The sequence below is a fragment of the Manis pentadactyla genome, chromosome 7 (genome assembly GCF_030020395.1).
Source record: "Manis pentadactyla isolate mManPen7 chromosome 7, mManPen7.hap1, whole genome shotgun sequence".
Taxonomy (NCBI): domain Eukaryota; kingdom Metazoa; phylum Chordata; class Mammalia; order Pholidota; family Manidae; genus Manis; species Manis pentadactyla.
Window position 1 is genome coordinate 129,551,036 of NC_080025.1, and position 23,116 is coordinate 129,574,151.

The 23,116-nt window shown below is 43.0% G+C and overlaps 1 protein-coding gene across 2 annotated transcripts in view; it reads right to left on the minus strand.

Moving 5' to 3' along the window:
- PLXNA4 (plexin A4) overlaps positions 1-23,116 on the minus strand; it is a 441,960-nt gene that overhangs the window by 142,087 nt on the left and 276,757 nt on the right. The window contains exon 5 of one of the 2 annotated variants that reach the window (XM_036905591.2): positions 6,757-12,101. The exons of the other annotated variant lie outside the window; for it this stretch is intronic. Coding sequence (XP_036761486.1) covers positions 12,099-12,101 — 3 coding nt within the window. The 3' untranslated portion in view covers positions 6,757-12,098. Of the gene's footprint in view, positions 1-6,756; positions 12,102-23,116 lie in introns of those variants that run through there. 2 annotated transcript variants of the gene reach the window in all.

Here is a 23,116-nt window from a genome sequence, read left to right on the forward strand (position 1 = left end):
TGCTGAGTGGTAATCTAGGTTTAGGGGCAAAGCGGAGAGGGAAGGCAAATGACTACTTAACATCAGGGAAGCTAATACTATGGCCTTCACCAGGAACCTAGGACCCCTGAATGTGTTTCCTCTCCATGACTCTGGCTTGTTTTCCCTATATATAAAATGAGGAGAATTCTGAAATTCTAGATTGCACCTAGCCACAAGGAACCAAAATGAGAAGAGGCAGGTTTCAGATCTTTGATGAGGAGGGAACTTTAAGCAGAGATTGGAGTTCAAAAATCCTAACTGGGGAAGTTCCAGGTACAGAGGAGTCCTAGCATTCTCTGCAGAAGTGTATGATGGCCTCTGACTTTCTGAACACTAGAATAAATACCTAATTAGGCCTGCCAAACCAAGCTCCATAAAAACAAACCCAGGAAATGGCTATCATTAGAAAACAGAGTTTCCCTTTTATTTCCTGAAGGAGGGCTTGTTATATGTGGTTAAAATATTTTAATTAATGAGTGATCATTTTTATGGAATCTAGAAAACTGCCAAAATATGTCCTCCATTTATAGAGAAATGTTCCAATATAGAGTTCTATGTGTAAAGACAGCAGGGCCTCTAGCTGATCCCACTAATAAGATTCTCAGTGGCTATTTCAGAGTCATTTTGAAGCTTCCTTAGGTGGAAAGGGCCACCAGGAGTAGACCTGGTCATGCTGTTATCCAGCTTTGTCTTTACCAGGGCAGTGAGTGTCTGCATAGGCAGTATGGGAGCATGGCTAAGGACATGGACCGGCAAGACTGAATCCTACCGTCACCCCTCATGAACTGTGTAATCTTGGGGAAGTTACTTAAACTCTCTGTACCTCAGTTTCCTATTCTGCAAGATGGGTGCACAACTGCCACAGACTGAGAGAAAATATTTTCAAATCACATACCTATCAATGGGTTTTCAGAATATGTAAAAAGTTGTCAAAACCCAACAATAAGGAAACAATCCAATTTTTTTTAATGGGCAAAAGATTTGAACAGGTAACTCATCAAAGAATTACAAATGGCAAATAGTCAAACAAAGAGATGTTTAGTATTATTAGTCATTAGGAAAATGCAAATGAAAACCATGATGAGATATCCCCCTGAATTATTATGTGAATGGCTAAAAGTGAAAAACAAACAAACAAACAAAAAACTCTAGATGATACCAGCATTAGTAAGGATGAGGAAAGCAACTGGAACTCTCAGACACTGTTGCTGAAAATGCAAAATGCAGCCAGCTGGGAAAATAGTTCAGTAGTTTCTTATGATATGACCCAGAAATCCCACTTAGGATATTTCCCTAAGAGAAATGAAAACTTACGCTTATATAAAAACCTGTATGTGAGTGTTTATAAGAGCTTTATTTAGAATCACCTAACACCGACAACTCAATTCCATCCTATTTGTGAACAGGTAAACTGAGGCACAACATATTGTACACTACTGCTCAAAAAATAAAAAGGAGCAAGAATGTAGGTGAACTTAAAAGCATTGTGTTGCATGAAAGAAGCCAGATACGAAAGACTACATATTGTATCATTCTGTTTACGTGAGATTCTAGAAATGGCACAACTATAGTGACAGAATGAAGATCAGTGACTTCCAGGGGCTGGAGAAGGGGGAGAAGATCCAACTGCACAGAAGCATGAAATAAATTTTTTGGGGGATGGAAATGCCTATATCAGGACTGTAGGGGTGATTGTACTGTATGAATTTTCATTTTAATTTTAAGATTATTTATTTTGAACTAATTTTAGACTTACAGAAAAGTTGCACAAATAGTACAAAGAGTTTCCATATCCCCTTCGCCCAGGTTTCCCTGCTGTTAAGAGCATATGTAGTAACCATGTTACAATTATCAAAACTAGGAAATTAACATTGGTACAATACTACTAACTAAACACTAGGTCTCTTCTAATTTCTTCAGGTCTACTTCATTTTCTATTCTGTTTGGGGATCCTCTATTCCATTTGGTTATTATATCTCCTTAGATATCTCTAATTTGTAACTGTCTTTCCTTGTCTTCTATCTTCCTGGGTTTGACACTTCCCATGAATACTACTTAGTTATTTTGTAGAATGTCTTTCATTTTGGGTTTGTCTGAGGTGCTCCTATAAACAGAATAAGTTTATGCATTTTTTGGCCACAATATCACAGAAGTGATATTGTTTCCTTCTCAGTGCATCTTACCAAGGGGATTCATGATATTGATATGTCTTGTTACTTAGGATGTTAACCTTCATCACTTGGCTAAGGTGGTTTCCCCACTATAAAGTTACTATCTTCCCCTTTGTAGTTAATAAATATCCTGGAGGAAATACTTTGAGACTGTGCATATATCCTGTTTCTACTAAAACTTTTGCCTACTAATTTTTGTTTCCAATGGTGGATCCTTTCTGCAACAATTATTGCTGTTGTGTAATTAAAACAATTTTTTTTAAAACACTGTATTTTAAAATAATTAAAGATTCACAGAAAGTTGCAAAGACAGTACAGAGAGGTCCCATGTGCTCTTCACCCAGCTTCCCCCAATGGTTGCATACTACAAAACTAGAATATCAAAACCAAGAAATTGGCATTGGTAGAAATTGTATATATATTGTACATATAGTTCTATTTCATTTTATCACATGTATAGAGTCTTGTTACCTACTACCACAATCAGGAGACAGAACTATTCCATCCCCACCATATAAATGTACACTTCAAAATAGTGACTACATGTTACTTAGACCTCAGTAAAGCTCATGAAACACAGAACATCCCCCTTCAACCCCACACTCTGCTGGCATAGCATTAAACAGTATGTAACTATTGGCTCTCATTATTGTCAGCTGTTGAATCAAGGAGTGTCTCTCTCCTACCTGTACTAGGGGTGCTGGTGGACTAAAGGGCTCAAAGCAAATGCCAGTCCAGGTAGTAAACTAAGAGCAGAAGGGGCCTCTTCCTTTTTTTTTTTTTTTTTTTTGTATGATTCCCTGGCTGTTGCTATACCAGATGACTTAGATCAAAAATCTGTCCCCAAACCCTGGGCTTTTCACTCCACTGACACTGGTGGAGATCCCCAGATCATCTCCTGCACATCAGTGTGGGCTCCCATTTGCTCCTTCACTCTCCACAGTGATTATCTTTCTTTTATTTGAATATACCAAGTGCATCCTATTTCAGGGTCTTCACTTTGCCATTCCTTCTGTCTAGAATGTTCCCTTCTAGATACTCAGTTAGCCAGTTCAAATGTCATCTATTCAGAAATGGCCTCCCGCACCACCTAGTCTAAAACTGTGCACCCTGCTAGTTTCAGCTTCTCTCTGTCAAGTGACTCTAGTTGATTTCCATTAGCACTTACCACTAGAAAACAATTACTTTGGTTGCTTACTTGCTGACCTGTTTATTGTCGATCCCCATTACCCCTAGAATGTAAGCTACATAAATGCTGACACATAGTCTGTTTTGCGCACAGCTGTATCTTCTCTATTTGCCTGCTGATCATGATCATATGCCCTGAAAGCATTTCCCTGCCACCTTGCTTCTTATTGTCTCTCCTCCTTCCTTCTCTTTCCTTTAACATTCTTTACATCCCCTCCCCATTCCAACACATGTCATTGAGATATAAACGAAGTACACAAGCAAACTGGCAGAATCCAGAAACTTCTGCCCACTCTCTCCCACTCTGCTGCAGTGACTCTCCTTTGCAATCCTTTTCCTTGGCTGTCTGCCTGTCCTTACTTAATGGGTGCTTGCAGGAGGAATGCCCAGAAAGGAGGATTCTCACTAAATTGTCTCGAAGCTGTTTATTTATGAACTGCATTTAAGCTAATAGGAAAGGTTTCCCCGGAAATCTGTAGGCTTCTCACCATACTCCTGCCTTTGCCTCATTTCAGTGTAGTTAGTCCTGTTATTATTATTTCTGTGGAATCGCATATGTCTGTGCCATCAAGTCTACATACATCTAAGGGAAAAGGAATTGAGAGGAAGGAAAGACTATTTATCAAGTAAAAGACATTTCTCCCCTCTCTGGATAGTCCGGTGGATTTTCTGAACTTATTTCTGCCCTGAAATGAGGCGGCCACTTCTGAAATGAGTCCTCTGTGTTGGAGTGGGCTCTGTTTTTATGGCCAGTGGGTAACAGCATCTCCTGATTTATGAATTGGCACCTGGGGTTGGTGCTGAGCCCCTGGATGGACTCATCACGGGGAGAACAGCCATATAAATAATCCTGTCACATAAAATTATTGCTCTCATTTAGATTTTTTAAAAATTTCCTTCTGTGTAGTGAGGTGGGACTTACTTAGGAGGTCTCAGCAGGAAAGAAGGAAAGGGATGAGTTATTTGGTCCCTTTTTTCTTATAAGAGAAAAATATACAGATAGCCTTCAGAAACAGTGACTCACTTAGAAGGCAATTACCAAAATAGTTTAATTATTTGGGGGACCCTTGGCACTTGGCTTAAAGCCAAAGCCAAGGTCTTGGCCTGAGGTGAAATGTAGGAAGTTTGATCTCATGGGTTTTGCCCAGGATCCATCTGGGATTTTTTTTTTAATGGATGAAGAGAAGATCCTGCAGGTTTCTCTCACTTCCCCAAATCAGCGTGAGGTTGCATTTAAGTGCGCCAAGTGCTTATTGATGATATGGTACAACTTGCCACGTGGGTCTCCTGGCTGCAAAGACACACATAAGCAGGAGCATGCAGTCTAGGGAAATGGGTGAGGATGACTCCAAGTGGAATGCAGGCTTTGCAGCATGCACACGGTTTCCCTGGTGACATGATGTCCTGGACAGATGGCAGGAGAGAAGCCAAGGCCCAGAGGTAAGGACACACACTGCGTGATTGAGCAGAAAACTGGAAACTGTTGGCAGTTCATGCTTTATGTGTAAGATCCTTCTCCCCCATGAACCCCCCATGAACTTGTAACCTCTCTGAGGACAAGGATCCTGCCTGACTTTTGCACCACCCCTTTTGTTCTTTGACCTTGAGGTTTAATACACAATAGGTCAGGAGAAACCACATTGTTTTCTATAAAAGGCCAAATGATTTATGTTTCAGACTTTGAAGTGGCCCTACTGAACTCCACTGTTGTGGTAAAATCAGCCATAGATTATACATAAATGAATGCATGTGACCAGGCTCAAATAAAACTTTATTTACAAAAACAGGTGGTTTATCAGATTTGGACTGTAGTTTCCCAATCCCTCTAGTAGGTCAACAGTAAGTGCTTGTTGAACTGAATTGGAAGAATATCATCTAATTACAAGTGCATCTCACTTTAAAAAAAATATTACAATGAACTGACAGAGCAAAATAATTGCAGAACACATTACAAGAGCTATTTTCTATGCAGAAAGATTTCCATGGTACTTGTAATATACAATCTATTATATGAGCATGTTTTAAAGAATGGGTCCCTTACATAAAACTGAAATTTCTGGATCTTTTCCAGTATGCAAGATGCTGCACAAACACCATCTCTTTACACAGCACCAGGCTCCAGAGAGCACAAAAAGGGACGGGATCTCACTTCTCATTTCACTGGCCTGGAGAGGAGCAGTATCAGGGATCTGTGAGTGATACACAAGGGACTAGGAGGCAGGATTGTTCTGGTAGGTGTGGCCTCGGGGAGGAGGCCTGCCAAGCTGCTGAGCTGTCTCTAACCAGTGTGTCTAACCATGGGGGCTTCTGTTCATTCCTCTAATTTATTTCTTTGTTTTCATGGCAGAATAAACTCCAAATTCCAGGGGTCAACTAAGTGCCTGCCACCAGCCCATGCGAGGCCAAAAAAAAGCTTGGTGTCATCAGTCAATGCCAACTAGTTAATAATGACCAGCCCCTTCACTAATGGCCCGAGGCAGGGGTCCTTGGGCAGCAAAGACTCTAAGCAAAGAGACCCGCAGGCGGCTGCCTGGGGAGAATGGTTTGCAAGAAGCATTTCTCTGGCCACTTTCAAGGGCGTACCCACCCATGCTCAGCTCTTTAGGAAGGTTGTAATTAGTTTTATTCCCTTCGGTGCACACGGTGAATGCAGCAGGATTTGGCATTTGGAAAGCCAGTGGAGTCTGCCCCTCATCTTGATTTGCTTCGGGTTGATGTCAATAACTATGAAATACCAAGATTGCATGGTAGTTCAGGGATTGTGTTCAGTTCCCAGAGAGAGAGAAGGAACTTTCGAGTGCCAGGGCTCCAGGCCAGGAGAGGCCACTGCAAAGCAAAGCCGATCATGACTCAGCTAGCCCTCTGCTGCACAGTGTCCCTGTAAACTGCAGGACAGTCACTAAACAGTAAGCTCCTAGAGGCATAGATGTCTTGCTCATCTTTGTATGCTGCCAGCACAGGGCCTGCACACAGAGTTGCAAGGGACAAAGATTTCCAGGCCTACATAGTACACCGTGATCATCTGGACAATGTGTCCCAACTGGTGATCGGTGGCACGCAGTCATGCTGGGATGAGCCACAATGTGCTATCATGTTGATGCTTTCTGCTTTTGCTGTGGTGGGGAAATGCCTGGAGAGGACGGCCCCCACAGAGCCTGGTCTCCTCTCATCACGAGGGGCCCTCCATCACCCCAGTGAGCTGGGGAAATACCTTCATTTCGTGTGTATGGAATAACAGGCTGGAAAGCTCCAATCTGCTCCACAAATAGGAAAACTGAGACTCAAATATCAGGATTTCACAAGTCAAGGATTGGATTCCAGTCAGCCTTACTCTGTGCCCAATGCCTTGTCCACTACCCCCACAGCCATAGTCATGCAAAACTGTCAATAGATAACTACTGAGGTCAAATGGTTGAAATTGAGAAATCACTTGAATAAAAACTAGCCGAGGGTCACATGGTGCCATTAGCATTGCTTGAGATGTGACTGGATGCCCAAAGATTAAGCCAATTTAGGGCCAGTATACGCAAGGTGTTATTCTCTAGGCCATGGTTTTCACTTTCACCATGACTCATGGCAAGAGACACGTTTTACCTTACAATCCAGGGCACATATACATGCACATATTCAGTTTCACAAATAGTCCTTGTCCCTACTATGCTTGATGGACACTGTTCTGTTCAATTTTATTCTATTCCATTAAAAAAAAATCTTGGTCATGACCCTTTAAATTGATTTCATGACCCATCAAATTGATTTCGTGACCCACTAATGTGTCACGACCAACAGTTTGAAAAACAGAGGCCTGATACCATTCTAGCTCCCCTTCCCTCTGCAGAGACTGGGAAAATGGAAGGTGACCGTGGAGAAGAGTGAGGCAAGGAATTGAGAAAAATAAGGGGGAAGGTGAGAGGAATACTAAAAAATAGGATACAGGAAAGAACGGGAATGAAATGAGACAAAGGAGAAATGAATGGGAAATGGGAGACATAATGAGAAAAGTCTAACTCTGGACTGACAGATTTACATCCATGAAAACAGTTCTCAAGCTGCACAGTCATTTTGGTCACATTTATTACAAGAATCTTCCTTGCCAGCTTTAACGGCCAGAGCAATGATAATGCTGTCTGCTCGCCCAGAGATTGTCTTATCTGTCAGCACCATCTCAAATTCCTTATCATCCCTCCCAGAGAGAATCTTCCATCTGCTAGTGAGAAATTTGGCTTTTAGAAAGATCTAGAAGGCATTGGATGAATTACCCAGGAATAAAGAAACTGGCCACAGTGACTCCACCCCAAACGCACCAATGCATAACAGGCCCTATGGACTTCTGAGCTGAGGCTGAACAACAAACTCTTGGGTGCAAAGGAGATAGACTCAGAAGGTAAAAGGAAAAGGAAAATCAGAGATTGTGATGAGATTAATTTATGAAGCAGCTGCAAATTTACATACATACTTCAATGGCTGGTGGGTCTCTAAAGAGTTTTGATTGCACACCCTGGGGTAAAAGAATCTTGGAGCATGCACCTACAATGCACATATACTGATTTATAAAAAATACACACATTCTATATCATTGCATTATCAAATATAAACAAAATTAGGAAATGAAGTGAGGTAAAGGTAAGATAGCATCTTAGTTTTTATTTTATTAATGAATGACACAAAACATTTTACTATCACCAAGACAATTATTAATAATGGTAGGACTGATGTGTTAGGATTGGTTTCATTGTTTGTGAAAATCTTTCTTGAGCACTTATTGATATGGGGTTCTGAGGTCTATGGTTCAATTTATTTCAATACTTTGTTTAAATGGCTGTCATAATGGAAACAGAAACCTCGCACAGACACAAAGATACAAAAAGTGTATGTTGTCTATGCTGACTAAATGCAGATACTTTTTTTCAGTCTCGTGCACCAATTATGTGAAGATTGTTGAAATTCACCTAGTAGATTTCCATCTTCTCTGATGTCAATCAGCTGTTCTTTCAACTAATTGGAAGACGCTGAATTTTTATATTTTTAAACAAATGGGTCAAAACTCTGACTCTGCATTCGAAAGATTTTTAAGCAAGTAGAAAATTCTGTTTCCATGTTTTTAAAGTTTTTAGATAAGAGTTTTTAAAGGTGTCACACTTACTCGTTATCAACAACAAAATTACATAAAGATGCAACTACTTCCAAACACCCTTTTTTCTTCCAAAATGGTCTCTTCATGCCATCAATTCTTTCTAAAAGCATTTACTTTCTCTTTGTTAACACATTACTTTTATACTGAGGGGGCAGATGAAATGTTTAATTTTTCAAAGTTATCTGCAAAGTGGCATACTTCTGACAGCTGCTTGTCAGAACTGAAAAGGTCAGCAAATGTGGAACATTTTGGTTCTTTTAAGAGAAAAATGTTTAATTATGTTTCCATAACTGGCAAGCCTCCGTGTTGTACAAAAAATTTCTTGGTCGCTCCCATTGTATTGAAAGTATTGTAAAGATTATATTTAAATGATTGTTTTCACAACATTGATAATAACTGTCACACATAAATTGTAAATCTGTCATAATAAACTGAAACTGAATCAGCCAGTAAGAACCCGTGGACTCAGGCTGCGAGGCCATAGATGATGGTGAGTGTGGCCAACAGAGGCCACTTGGCCTGCTCTCTGCTGCACTGGGCACCAAAACACTAGAGGGGCCCCATACACCCCAGAAGGGGGAGAAGTATATTTATGAATGATGGAAGTAAAAATAATATAGGTACAAGTTTTCAATAAAATATAGACACCCTTCTACCCAGCCAGCATACTGAAAATAATCAAGATGAAAGTTGACAGTTATTGAGCTATGCTTATGTGTCAGGCATTGTACTAAGAATTTTATATACGTGCTCTAATTTACTCACTGTAACCACCCAGGCAATGGGCACTAGCATATTCCATGTGTCTGTGGAGAAAACTGAAATACCCAGAGGTTAAACCACTTGCCAGGGTCCTACAGGTAGAAAGGGGTAGAGCTGGGACCATGAACCAGGGCTGGAGGCTCCGGCGCATGCTCTGAGCCACCTTCCAGTCATCCAGCAGGTAACTTGATAGCCTTCAGAGACAGGCTCTGTATCCTCTTTAGGAAGGGCATGCCTATTTCTATACCTGTTTTTCCACTCTTTTGTCATTGTACAGAACTTGCCTTAAATAAATGTCTAGATCACACCCCTCAACCATTATTCATTCCCTTGAAATGACTGCATCATCTCTGAGTCAGTTTCAAATTCATGCTCCATTGTCTACATGTAATATTTGAAATGTACTTAAGAGCGTCAGATCAGATATAATTCTGCCATTTGTAATTTCTCCTTTTATACTTACATTTCAGTTGTTAAAGTCATGTGATCACTCATGCCAACTAGTCATCTTGAACAATGGCTCAAATTAACATGCATCTATTTACTTTTGAAAATGTCTCATCAATATTCAAACTGAGTACACAATTTACTTAAATATTTGATATTTCCGGGTTCTCTTTCTGCAGTACTCAAACACAAGTCCATCAGTTCTCACTGAACTTAACTACTTCCATTCAGATGCCATCCTGGGAGAAAGGGAAGAGGGCTGGGATTGTGTGAGTCAGCTTCCAGTCACACTCAAGCCTGTGTAAGAGGGGATGGGGAGCCTGGGGGTACCTGCAGAATTGAGGATTGCCTTGGGAGACATCCCAGGAGCCCTGGCCTCTAGACCAGAGTCCTGGTGATACCCCCAAACACACAGGAGAATGTGCAACCCAGGCTGACATCCTGGTCCTCCCAGGGAAGGAGGGAGCCCTCACTACATCAGGAAATTGGGTTTCCAGAGTCATTCCCACAGTGATGCCACTTTTTTTTCAATGTCCTGCAAGCTGGAGTTTGATCCCAGGTCACCCCTACATGGCTTCCAGAGCAGGGCCTTCCTCTGCTCTTCTCTGTTCTGTGCAGGGCCTAGTCCTGTGCTGGGCATAGAGTGGACACTTAATAACATACATGGTGGGGGGGTGCTGAAAGGTGGCAGAGATGCAGCCCCTGGCCCCAACAGCCCATGCCTGAGAGTCTCCTCACGTGCTAAGTGGGATATTGTAGGTGATTGTCTAAAGTGGTACTCTGTGTGCCCCAAAGTATCGGGTCGCTGGCACTGAATGGGGAGGACTGACTGTCTGGGGAATTGCTGGAAACATGCTTAACGAAGTTCAGGATTAGAGAGCTGCCACGCTCTTCCCTAATCACCTGCCCTTGGATTTCCGGCTCCACCGCTCTCTGGTCCATTCCTGCCCTACCTTTACATATCACCTCTGGGCAGAGGGAAGGGGAACAAGTCATTTCACATCCACCCTAGAAGCCCTGACTGTAGGACTGCCTGAAGCCATTTCAGGTGCCCAGTCTGTGATAGCCTCCAGTCCAATGGGGCTGGACCCACATGTACTAAATTCCTTCTCCAGAGCAGAAGTAAAGTTACATTGAGAAATCCACCAGGCCCAGCAGAGGCGTCACAGGCTCCTGGCCCTTAGTCTCTGGGAGGGAACCACCAACAGGCATGAAAGGAGTGCTCACTAGGATTTTCCAGGGGATCCTGGGGACCTGGTGCCCAGCGCTGACCTGGCTTTTGCCACCAGACAGTGGTTTGTTCAGGTGTCCCTCCCTATCCCTGGCGACAGTATGTTTCCTAAGAATATTAGTAAGAACAATGATAATGATGATGGTGATGCCCACAACTTGCCAAGAGCCTGCCACATACTAGGCACTTTACATATATTACCTTTAGTCCTAAAGGCCTTGAAAGTTAGTTATTATCATTTGCATTTTGCACATGAAGAAACTGAAGCACAGGCTGTTGAGTGCCTTGCTCCAGGTGGCAGAGCTGGTGGGTGCCAAGGGCCAGGATGGAAACCCAAGCTCACAGCCTAGTCATGACCACCCTGTGGTCTCCAGCCTGCACACGTTTCTGCCTTCCAGTCAGCCCCATGACCGTCTGAGAAGTGTCAGGCCTTCTGTCATTTTTCCTCCTGGGGAGACTACTAAACTCAATCGGATTCAGGTATTGGAGACTTTAATGCCTATACAAGTGACTGTTCAGATGCATGTCTGTTGGAAAAGGAGAGTGTTGGGGGTGGGGTGGGTGCTTCCCTTCCTACTCTCTCTATGGGATGACTGACTGTACCCGGGGCCCTGTGTTCTCCCAGAGGCTCTAGAATAGATGTTCCAACCCAGGGCAGCAGGAATGCTTCTGAGTTCTTACTGTTACCCCCATTTCCCTGTTCAGCCCCCCACACTCAGCAAGCCCTTTCATCTTCTAAGGCTTGTTTTGGCCTTAGAAGGGGTACCTAGGAGTGAGCACATAAATTTCCTGCTGGGAAGACCAGAGGCTAAAGAGTGCCATGCCTCACAGTGAGCCCTATGTCCCACATTGGAAGAGGGGGCCAGAGAGGACACAGCAGTAGGGTCTGAGCGGATGCTAACTTAGCTCCTCTGCCAACCTTCTTTTGGAGGAGCCATTTACTTCTCTGAGCTTCAGTTTTCTCATCAGTCATGGCAGGAAAAGGCAGCAGGAGGCAATTGGATCCAATAAGTCTTGAGGGCTTTTCCAGTCCTCTGGAGAATCCAGGCTACCAGTACCCAGTGATGTGGGACACAGGGTAGGAAGTCACTTCCGCTTCCGGGGCCCTCCAGTTCTGTGACAGTACAATGTGGATGTTCTGCCTCTACTGAGAAGGAAGTGAGAAGTGGGCACATCTCAGTAATGACACCTGGGACCTTTGGGATCAGCTCCAAACAAACGGGAAGGCTTATGCCTGAGTGAAATTGGGTCTAACACTGAAATAGCTTTTCTCTTTTTTCAAGCGCCTGAGGTGGCTCCGTTTGCTGTCACTCTCAGGCCTGTGCTTCAAGTTCCCTCTCCCAGGAGCTATCAGAAACAGCCTGGCCTGGGTGCCAGGAGCAAATGTCCAAATGGGTTTGTCACAGTGTCAGCCATCCAAACGCAAAATGGAACGAACAGCTCAGTCCCCTGCAGGGGCAGGAAAAATGACGGAGAGACAGCTGTGTCACCGCAAAAGCACCTCGCGAGAGACAAGCCTGGGACCCAGCAGCAACAGAGGCAGAACCTTTCTCGCAGGAGCCTGTCACGTTTCGCTGCAGACACTATCTGCGTAACTGTTCCTTGGATGAGAGTCACGTCTGCAGCCCTCGGAGATCATGAGACTTGTGTCAGCTACCCTCAGAATGCCCTTGGGTGGCAAGCAGGGGATGGGGAGGGTCACTGAGGTGCAAAGAAGCAGTAACAACTCCCTCGTGGCACAGGGAGTCCCTGGCAGAGGCATCATCCACTTGGAGGGCTAAGCCCCAACTGGTGTGACCCAGTCCTGGACACAATGCCACCTTCACCTTGAACGGAACTTCCCTCTGAAACTCTTAACATGGTAAAAATCATAATCACAAAAGCATCCTCCCCTCAGTTTCCTCTCAGTGGGCAGGCTTAACCATTTCTCAATTTCATAGCCCTAAGCAAAGAGGTTGAAAAGAAACTGAACAGGGAAGGAATATGTAACTCAGCAGGAGCCCCTGCACCCTCTTTGATGCCTTTGCCTCTCTAGGAAGCCTTCTCTGACCATTCTGTTTAAAGTTGCAACCCTTTCACACTGACCAGCTCTCCCGTTCTCACCCATGCTGCTCCATTTCCTTTCTCCATAGCACTTACCACCCGCCAACCTATCATGTGATTTACCTAGTATGTTGATAGCTTCTTTGCTGTTTGCTTTTGCTCAAATTGCAAGCTCCTAAAGTCAGGGATATTTTTCTGTTTTTCACTGTCGTATCCCCAGTGCCTAGGCTAGAGCTTGTGTGACGCATTATAAATCAAGGTGGCCCTTGATATTTCAGTACCGCATTCTGCTGGAAGGAGCCAAGCAGAGCTGCCCCACCTGGCCCTGCTTTCCTGGGTAACTCAGACCAGAAGGTGAACCCACCTCCAGAGCCCCCTCCTCCATCCCTGCAGGCATCTGTGTCCTGGACCAGAGCTACGGCTGAAGCACCAACCAGCTCATGAAGGGGACAGACTGTGAGTGTCCCCAGGCACGTGGAAGCAGACCCACTGTCAACAGGAATCAGTAAAACAAAGAAGCCATAAAAGACAGCTTTGGCCCAGACACAGCTGAAGGTGTTATCTCAAAAGCAAAAACACGTGTTTGAGGCCTCTGGCTTTCAGGCAGGGGAGAGCTGGTGTGAGATGGCTAAGATGCTGAAATTCACAGAGAAATCTGCCACTTGCTCAGAGCCTAGTAAAGAAGAGGCTTGCCTTGCATGGGGGATAGCTGCTTCCCCTTCAGTGGGGGGCTGCTCCAGGGCACCTGAGGACAGCCCTGCTCTGCCACCTCATCCCCTCATTTAAACGTCTCGCTGGCATTTCCTCTCACTTCCCTCCCACTGGTCTGGCAGGTTTTTATTGCAGTGGTTTCAGTGTGTAGGGACATTCTCTTGGGACCGGTGGGGCTGTAGTAAATGTACGCCATATGCATACACAGCAGCGTGCGCAAAGCAAGGAGGCTGACAGAGACAGGCAGGGACAGACACGGGAAGGTGTGCACGCGTGAACACACACACGACATACTCACACCCTGTAGAGATACCCAGAGCAGAGCAGAGAGAAGCACAATACGATGCTGAGAAGGACAGTAGATCTTGACAAAGTGATACGAATTCCCAGCAGGGTGTACCCAGACACTCCAAGAAGAAGTCTTTGTGGAAAGCAGCCCTTGCTGGGCAGAAACAGAGAGCAACTCACATATCCATAACGCCAGAAACAAGGTCCTGGCTCTGGAGTTATTCAACTTGCAAATAATCGTAATAATAGCTACCATTTGCTTCACTCACTCCCAGATGCCAAGCCAAGCACTTTTATATGCATTATCTCATTCAATCCTCATCACTTCCCTAGATCAATTGTGCTTACCACATCCCCATTTTACAGATTACAAGTGAGGCCCTGTGTGATCTGAGCTGGCCACTCTCTCCTGTTGCATCACCTCCCACTTCCGCACTCGGAGGCGGCCCTTCCGGCATCCCCAGAAACACTAAGTCATGTTCCCATTTCAAAGCCTTTATGCTACTGTTCTGCCTGGACAGTGATTTTTCCCCAGACGGTTACTTCCTGCCACTTGACTTTATTCTACTCTCCTCTCAAAGGTTCCCCCTTGGGAGGCTCTTTAAGAGCATGTTCCACTGTGCTCCTGGCCATCACTTTGTTCTTCTGAGTCTAATTTTTTCATTGTATCTCCATTCTCCAGCACACATCATTTGTTCATTCACTCATTCATTTTTACCTGTCTCTTTGCCTAAAATGTAAGCACTCTGAGGGCAGAGACCTTGTCTATCTTGTTTCCCACTGAATCTCTGGTATCTAGCAAGTGCCTGATGCAGAGTCAGTGCTCGGTAAATATTTGTTAGTATTGAATGAATGAATGAGATGCTGAGGGGGTTATGACTTGTCTATGGTGGCAGAGCCAAGAAATAGTATATGTATACACAGACATGTACCTGTGTGCACACACCGTGCCCCCACTCCATTCTCTACCACTGCTGATCATACAATCCTTATCTCTTCCAACCCTCTTTATCAAAGAATTGTCTCCCCTGGCAACTAGCTCCCCCATCTTTAGGGACTTTCCAGGAGTCACCTCATTAACATAAAGTCAGTTGTGGCTGAAAGGAGCTTGTTATGAAGAACAAAGACACCCTTTTCACCTTTATGGCACTGAAAAGATTTCAGGAACGGAGGACAAGGGACCTAATATTGTAACAAAAGATGCTCCTGTTGCTCTTATCACTCAGGAACTTCCAAGGGCTCTGGTGCCTCCGTGCCAGAAATGGGGATGAAGACCAAATCTGTATTTTGTATTATAAATCACAATAGTGCAGTTTCATATATTCTGCATGACTAGTCCTTCAGATGTATAATGTTACTATTTATGAGAAGGTTAAAGTATTCCAGTTCAAAGGTAAGTTTATTTAAACAAAAGACCCAAAGTAAAACATAGTTCAGGAGAGGGCAAAAGACATGGCAGTAATAAACAGATAACCGAGGTGTGGGAAATACTTCCTTTATGTGAAAAGTGGTCTTTCAATTACTGAACTTCAAACTTGGGAATTAAGATAAGACAGAGAACATGAGGGGCGGAAGATGGCGGCGTGAGTAGAGCAGCGGAAATCTCCTCCCAAAACAACATATATCTATGAAAATATAACAAAGACAACCCTTCCTAGAATAAAGACCAGAGGACACAGGACAATATCCAGACCACATCCGCACCTGAGAGAACCCAGCGCCTCGCGAAGGGGGTAAGATACAAGCCCCGGCCCCGCGGGAGCCGAGCGCCCCTCCCCCCAGCTCCCGGCGGGAGAAGAGCAGGCAGAGCGGGAGGGAGACGGAGCCCAGGACTGCCGAACACCCAGCCCCCGCCATCTGGGCCAGAGTGCAGGGCGCTCGATACTGGGAAAACAGGGCAGCAAGAACAGTGAGCAGGCACTGGAGGCTGGGCGACAGAGGACATAAGAAAAGCGCGCGATTATTATTATTATTTTTTTTTTTTGCTTTTTTGCTGCTTTGTTTTGGCGAGCGCTTTTTGGAAGTCTTAAAGGGACAGGGACCCCAATACTACGGAAACAGGGCAGAAAGACCGGTGAGCAGAGGCCTGAGGCTGGCACCGGAGAATAAAGAAAAACGAACGACCACCTTTTTTTTTAATTAAAAATTTTTTTTTTTTTAATTAAAAAAATTTTTTTTCTTGTTTTTTTTTGTGGTCGTTGTTTTGTTTTGGCGGGTGCTTTTTGGAAGTCTTAAAGGGGCAGGGCGGGTCCTTAATCCAGAGGTAGGGAATCCGGGATCTCTGGGCACCCTAACCCCTGGGCTGCAGGGAGCAGGGAGGCCCCTTACGGAGATAAATAGCCTCCCAGCAGCTCCTGCTCCAACGCGACTCCACCATTTTGGAGTAGCTGCCCGAGCCAGGCCACGCCCACAGCAACAGCGGAGATTAACTCCATAGCAGCCGGGCAGGAAGCAGAAACCCTGTCTGCGCGCAGCTGCCCAGCACAAGCCACTAGAGGCCGCTGTTCTCCCAGGAGAGGAGGGCCACAAACCAACAAGAAAGGAAGTCCTTCCAGCCGTCACTCGTCCCAGTTCTGCAGACTATTCCTACCACCATGAAAAGGCAAAGCTACAGGCAGACAAAGATCACAGAGACAACACCAGAGAAGGAGACAGACCTAACCAGTCTCCCTGAAAAAGAATTCAAAATAAGAATCATAAACATGCTGACAGAGATGCAGAGAAATACGCAAGAGAAATGGGATGAAGTCCGGAAGGAGATCACAGATGCCAGAAAGGAGATCGCAGAAATGAAACAAACTCTGGAAGGGTTTATAAGCAGAATGGATAGAATGCAAGAGGCCATTGATGGAATTGAAATCAGAGAACAGGAACGCATAGAAGCTGACATAGAGAGAGACAAAAGGATCTCCAGGAATGAAACAATATTAAGAGAACTGTGTGACCAATCTAAAAGGAACAATATCCGTATTATAGGGGTCCCAGAAGAAGAAGAGAGAGGCAAAGAGATGGAAAGTATCTTAGAAGAAATAATTGCTGAAAACTTCCCCACACTGGGGGAGGAAGTAATCGAACAGACCACGGAAATACACAGAACCCCCAACAGAAAGGATCCAAGAAGGGCAACACCAAGACACATAATAATTAAAATGGCAAAGATCAAGGACAAGGAAAGAGTGTTAAAGGCAGCTAGAGAGAAAAAGGTCACCTATAAAGGGAAACCCATCAGGCTAACGTCAGATTTCTCAACAGAAACCCTACAGGCCAGAAGAGAATGGCATGATATATTTAATACAATGAAACAGAAGGGCCTTGAACCAAGGATACTGTATCCAGCACGACTATCATTCAAATATGACGGTGGGATTAAACAATTCCCAGACAAACAAAAGCTGAGGGAATTTGCTTTACACAAACCACCTCTACAGAACATCTTACATGGACTGCTCTAGATGGGAGCACTCCTAGAAGGAGCACAGCACAAAACACCCAACATATGAAGAATCGAGGAGGAGGAACAAGAAGGGAGAGAAGAAAAGAATCTCCAGACAGTGTATATAAGAGCTCAATAAGCGAGCTAAGTTAGGCAGTAAGATACTAAAGAGGCTAACCTTGAACCTTTGGTAACCACGAATTTAAAGCCTGCAATGGCAATAAGTACATATCTTTCAATAGTCACCCTAAATGTTAATGGGTTGAATGCACCAATCAAAAGACACAGAGTAACAGAATGGATAAAAAAGCAAGACCCATCTATATGCTGCTTACAAGAAACTCACCTCAAACCCAAAGACATGTACAGACTAAAAGTCAAGGGATGGAAAAACATATTTCAAGCAAACAACAGTGAGAAGAAAGCAGGGGTTGCAGTACTAATATCAGACAAAATAGACTTCAAAACAAAGAAAGTAACAAGAGATAAAGAAGGACACTACATAATGATAAAGGGCTCAGTCAAACAAGAGGATATAACCATTCTAAATATATATGCACCCAACACAGGAGGACCAGCATATGTGAAACAAATACTAACAGAACTAAAGGGGGATATAGACTGCAATGCATTCATTCTAGGAGACTTCAACACACCACTCACCCCAAAGGATAGATCCACGGGGCAGAAAATAAGTAAGGACACGGAAGCACTGAACAACACAGTAGAGCAGATGGACCTAATAGACATCTATAGAACTCTACATCCAAAAGCAGCAGGATATACATTCTTCTCAAGTGCACATGGAACATTCTCCAGAATAGACCACATACTAGGCCACAAAAAGAGCCTCAGAAAATTCCAAAAGATTGAAATCCTACCAACCAACTTTTCAGACCACAAAGGCATAAAACTAGAAATAAACTGTACAAAGAAAGCAAAGAGGCTCACAAACACATGGAGGCTTAACAACACGCTCCTAAATAATCAATGGATCAATGACCAAATCAAAATGGAGATCCAGCAATATATGGAAACAAATGACAACAACAACACTAAGCCCCAACTTCTGTGGGACGCAGCAAAAGCAGTCTTAAGAGGAAAGTATATAGCAATCCAAGCATATTTAAAAAAGGAAGAGCAATCCCAAATGAATGGTCTAATGTCACAATTATCGAAATTGGAAAAAGAAGAACAGATGAGGCCTAAGGTCAGCAGAAGGAGGGACATAATAAAGATCAGAGAAGAAATAAATAAAATTGAGAAGAATAAAACAATAGCAAAAATCAATGAAACCAAGAGCTGGTTCTTCGAGAAAATAAACAAAATAGATAAGCCTCTAGCCAGACTTATTAAGAAGAAAAGAGAGTCAACAGAAATCAACAGTATCAGAAACGAGAAAGGAAAAATCACGACGGACCCCACGGAAATGCAAAGAATTATTGGAGAATACTATGAAAACCTATATGCTAACAAGCTGGGAAACCTAGGAGAAATGGACAACTTCCTAGAAAAATATAACCTTCCAAGATTGACCCAGGAAGAAACAGAAAATCTAAACAGACCAATTACCAGCAACGAAATTGAAGAGGTAATCAAAAAACTACCAAAGAACAAAACCCCCGGGCCAGATGGATTTAACTCGGAATTTTATCAGACATACAGGGAAGACATAATACCCATTCTCTTTAAAGTTTTCCAAAAAATAGAGGAGGAGGGGATACTCCCAAACTCATTCTATGAAGCTAACATCACCCTAATACCAAAACCAGGCAAAGACCCCACCAAAAAAGAAAACTACAGACCAATATCCCTGATGAACGTAGATGCAAAAATACTCAACAAAATATTAGCAAACCGAATTCAAAAATACATCAAAAGGATCATACACCATGACCAAGTGGGATTCATCCCAGGGATGCAAGGATGGTACAACATTCGAAAGTCCATCAACATCATCCACCACATCAACAAAAAGAAAGACAAAAACCACATGATCATCTCCATAGATGCTGAAAAAGCATTTGACAAAGTTCAACATCCATTCATGATAAAAACTCTCAGCAAAATGGGAATAGAGGGCAAGTACCTCAACATAATAAAGGCCATCTATGATAAACCCACAGCCAACATTATATTGAACAGCGAGAAGCTGAAAGCATTTCCGCTGAGATCGGGAACTAGACAGGGATGCCCACTCTCTCCACTGTTATTTAACATAGTACTGGAGGTCCTAGCCACAGCAATCAGACAAAATAAAGAAATACAAGGAATCCAGATTGGTAAAGAAGAAGTTAAACTGTCACTATTTGCAGATGACATGATACTGTACATAAAAAACCCTAAAGACTCCACCCCAAAACTACTAGAACTGATATCGGAATACAGCAAAGTTGCAGGATACAAAATCAACACACAGAAATCTGTGGCTTTCCTATATACTAACAATGAACCAACAGAAAGAGAAATCAGGAAAACAACTCCATTCACAATTGCATCAAAAAAAATAAAATACCTAGGAATAAACCTAACCAAAGAAGTGAAAGACTTATACTCTGAAAACTACAAGTCACTCTTAAGAGAAATTAAAGGGGACACTAACAGATGGAAACTCATCCCATGCTCGTGGCTAGGAAGAATTAATATCGTCAAAATGGCCATCCTGCCCAAAGCAATATACAGATTTGATGCAATCCCTATGAAACTACCAGCAACATTCTTCAATGAACTGGAACAAATAATTCAAAAATTCATATGGAAACACCAAAGACCCCGAATAGCCAAAGCAATCCTGAGAAAGAAGAATAAAGTAGGGGGGATCTCACTCCCCAACTTCAAGCTCTACTATAAAGCCATAGTAATCAAGACAATTTGGTACTGGCACAAGAGCAGAGCCACAGACCAATGGAACAGACTAGAGAATCCAGACATTAACCCAGACATATATGGTCAATTAATATTTGATAAAGGAGCCATGGACATACAATGGCGAAATGACAGTCTCTTCAACAGGTGGTGCTGGCAAAACTGGACAGCTACATGTAGGAGAATGAAACTGGACCATTGTCTAACCCCATATACAAAAGTAAACTCAAAATGGATCAAAGACCTGAATGTAAGCCATGAAACCATTAAACTCTTGGAAGAAAACATAGGCAAAAACCTCTTAGACATAAACATGAGTGACCTCTTCTTCAACATATCTCCCCGGGCAAGGGAAACAACAGCAAAAATGAGTAAGTGGGACTATATTAAGCTGAAAAGCTTCTGTACAGCAAAAGACACCATCAATAGAACAAGAAGGATCCCTACAGTATGGGAGAATATATTTGAAAATGACACATCCGATAAAGGCTTGACGTCCAGAATATATAAGGAGCTCTCACGCCTCAACAAACAAAAAACAAATAACCCAATTAAAAAATGGGCAGAGGAACTGAACAGACAGTTCTCCAAAAAAGAAATACAGATGGCCAACAGACACATGAAAAGATGCTCCACATCGCTAATTATCAGAGAAATGCAAATTAAAACTACAATGAGGTATCACCTCACACCAGTAAGGATGGCTGCCATCCAAAAGACAAACAACAACAAATGTTGGCGAGGCTGTGGAGAAAGGGGAACCCTCCTACACTGCTGGTGGGAATGTAAGTTAGTTCAACCATTGTGGAAAGCAGTATGGAGGTACATCAAAATGCTCAAAACAGACTTACCATTTGACCCAGGAATTCCACTCCTAGGAATTTACCCTAAGAACGCAGCAATCAAGTTTGAGAAAGACAGATGCACCCCTATGTTTATTGCAGCACTATTTACAATAGCCAAGAATTGGAAGCAACCTAAATGTCCATCAATAGATGAATGGATAAAGAAGATGTGGTACATATACACAATGGAATACTACTCAGCCATAAGAAAAGGGCAAATCCAATCATTTGCAGCAACATGGATGGAGCTGGAGGGTATTATGCTCAGTGAAACAAGCCAAGCGGAGAAAGATAAATACCAAATGATTTCACTTATCTGTGGAATATAAGAACAAAGGAAAAACTGAAGGAACAAAACAGCAGCAGAATCACAGAACTCAAGAATGGACTAACAGGTACCGAAGGGAAAGGGACTGGGGAGGATGGGTGGGTAGGGAGGGATAAGGGGGGGAGAAGTAGGGGGGTATTAAGATTAACATGCATGGGGGGGGTAGGAGAAAAGGGAGGGCTGTACAACACAGAGAAGGCAAGTAGTGATTCTACAACATTTTGCTATTCTGATGGACAGTGACTGTAAAGGGGTTTATAGGGGAGACCTGGTATAGGGGAGAGCCTAGTAAACATAATATTCGTCATGTAAGTGTAGATTAGTGATAGCAAAAAAAAAAAAAGGGCAGTTCCTGTGTGGTAACCTCCAACGAGTTCTACACAAGGGTATAAAGGGCATATAAAAGTGTAGGCAAAGGGTCTGTTTGTGTTTATACAGAGGATCAAAGCCTAATTGGGCTACCCCGAAAATGAACTAAGATACGATATGAAAAAGAACTTCCAACATCTGCACTCTCTGGAAGACTCATGCCAGAAGATGATCATCAAAAAACCCCAACAAAGATCCACGCACTGCTACAGCTGTAGATGCACTCATCCCACCAGTTCCTGGACTTACCATGGGAATGAGGAAGGAGATATCTAAGCTGGCCTGTGCATACAGTAAAACAACAAATTTGACTGGATCTATACTGTTGGAACTCAACCAAGAATTTGGAGAAGTGCAAATTGTAGCGCTCCAAAGTCTTACAACTACAAACTATTTACTGTTAAAAGAACATATGGCATGTGAACAGTCCCCAGGAATGGGTTGTTTTAATTTGTCTGATTTCTCTCAGACTGTTCAAGTTCAGTTGGACAATATCCACCATATCATAGATAAGTTTTCACAAATGCCTAAGGTGCCTAACTGGTTTTCTTGGTTTCACTGCAGATGGCTGGTAATTACAGATATGCTTTGGTTATGTAACTATACTCCTATTATGTTAATGTGTGTGTGCAATTTAAGTAGTAGCTTAAAACCTATACATGCTGAAGTTACTCTACAAGAAGATATATCAAAGAAATAATCAATCTTCCCATGTTTTCTTCCGCCTGCTACTTCTATAGCTTTTCTTCTTCCTTCCTAATTACAACCCTTAAATAGAATTCGTGCCTCATATCAAATTTACCGAGTATCATAATTCTTCCAAGTGGTAAAGATACCTCAAGACAAATGCTGGGCATAGAAGCCACAGGGCATAAATATGCAAAGAAGTAAAAAGCTAACTTTTTCAAACAATAAGGCTTCTCTCTCACTTACCAACTTCACATTTCCCTGTATGGCCCCGGAAGATGACTGGTTAGCCAGAGATGGGTAAGATTCCTCAAGGGAGGAACAACCTAAGACAGGCACAGTCGCAGGGGGGCCATCAGGTGAGAAATTGGGGATCAACAGAGGTGAGGCTTAGAACCTCACCCCCCCGTTCTGAGAGAAATCTTCTGCATACGTGGATGTTTTATTGCCCTGGTCTAGCTTGGATTAACACATAGTCTACAGGCACACACCTGATCATCTACATTTGCTCTCTTACAACACTAAACTATGTTTTCTACCTTTATCTTGTATCTACCTACCACTTCAGCATTTTATTAAAAATAATAATAATA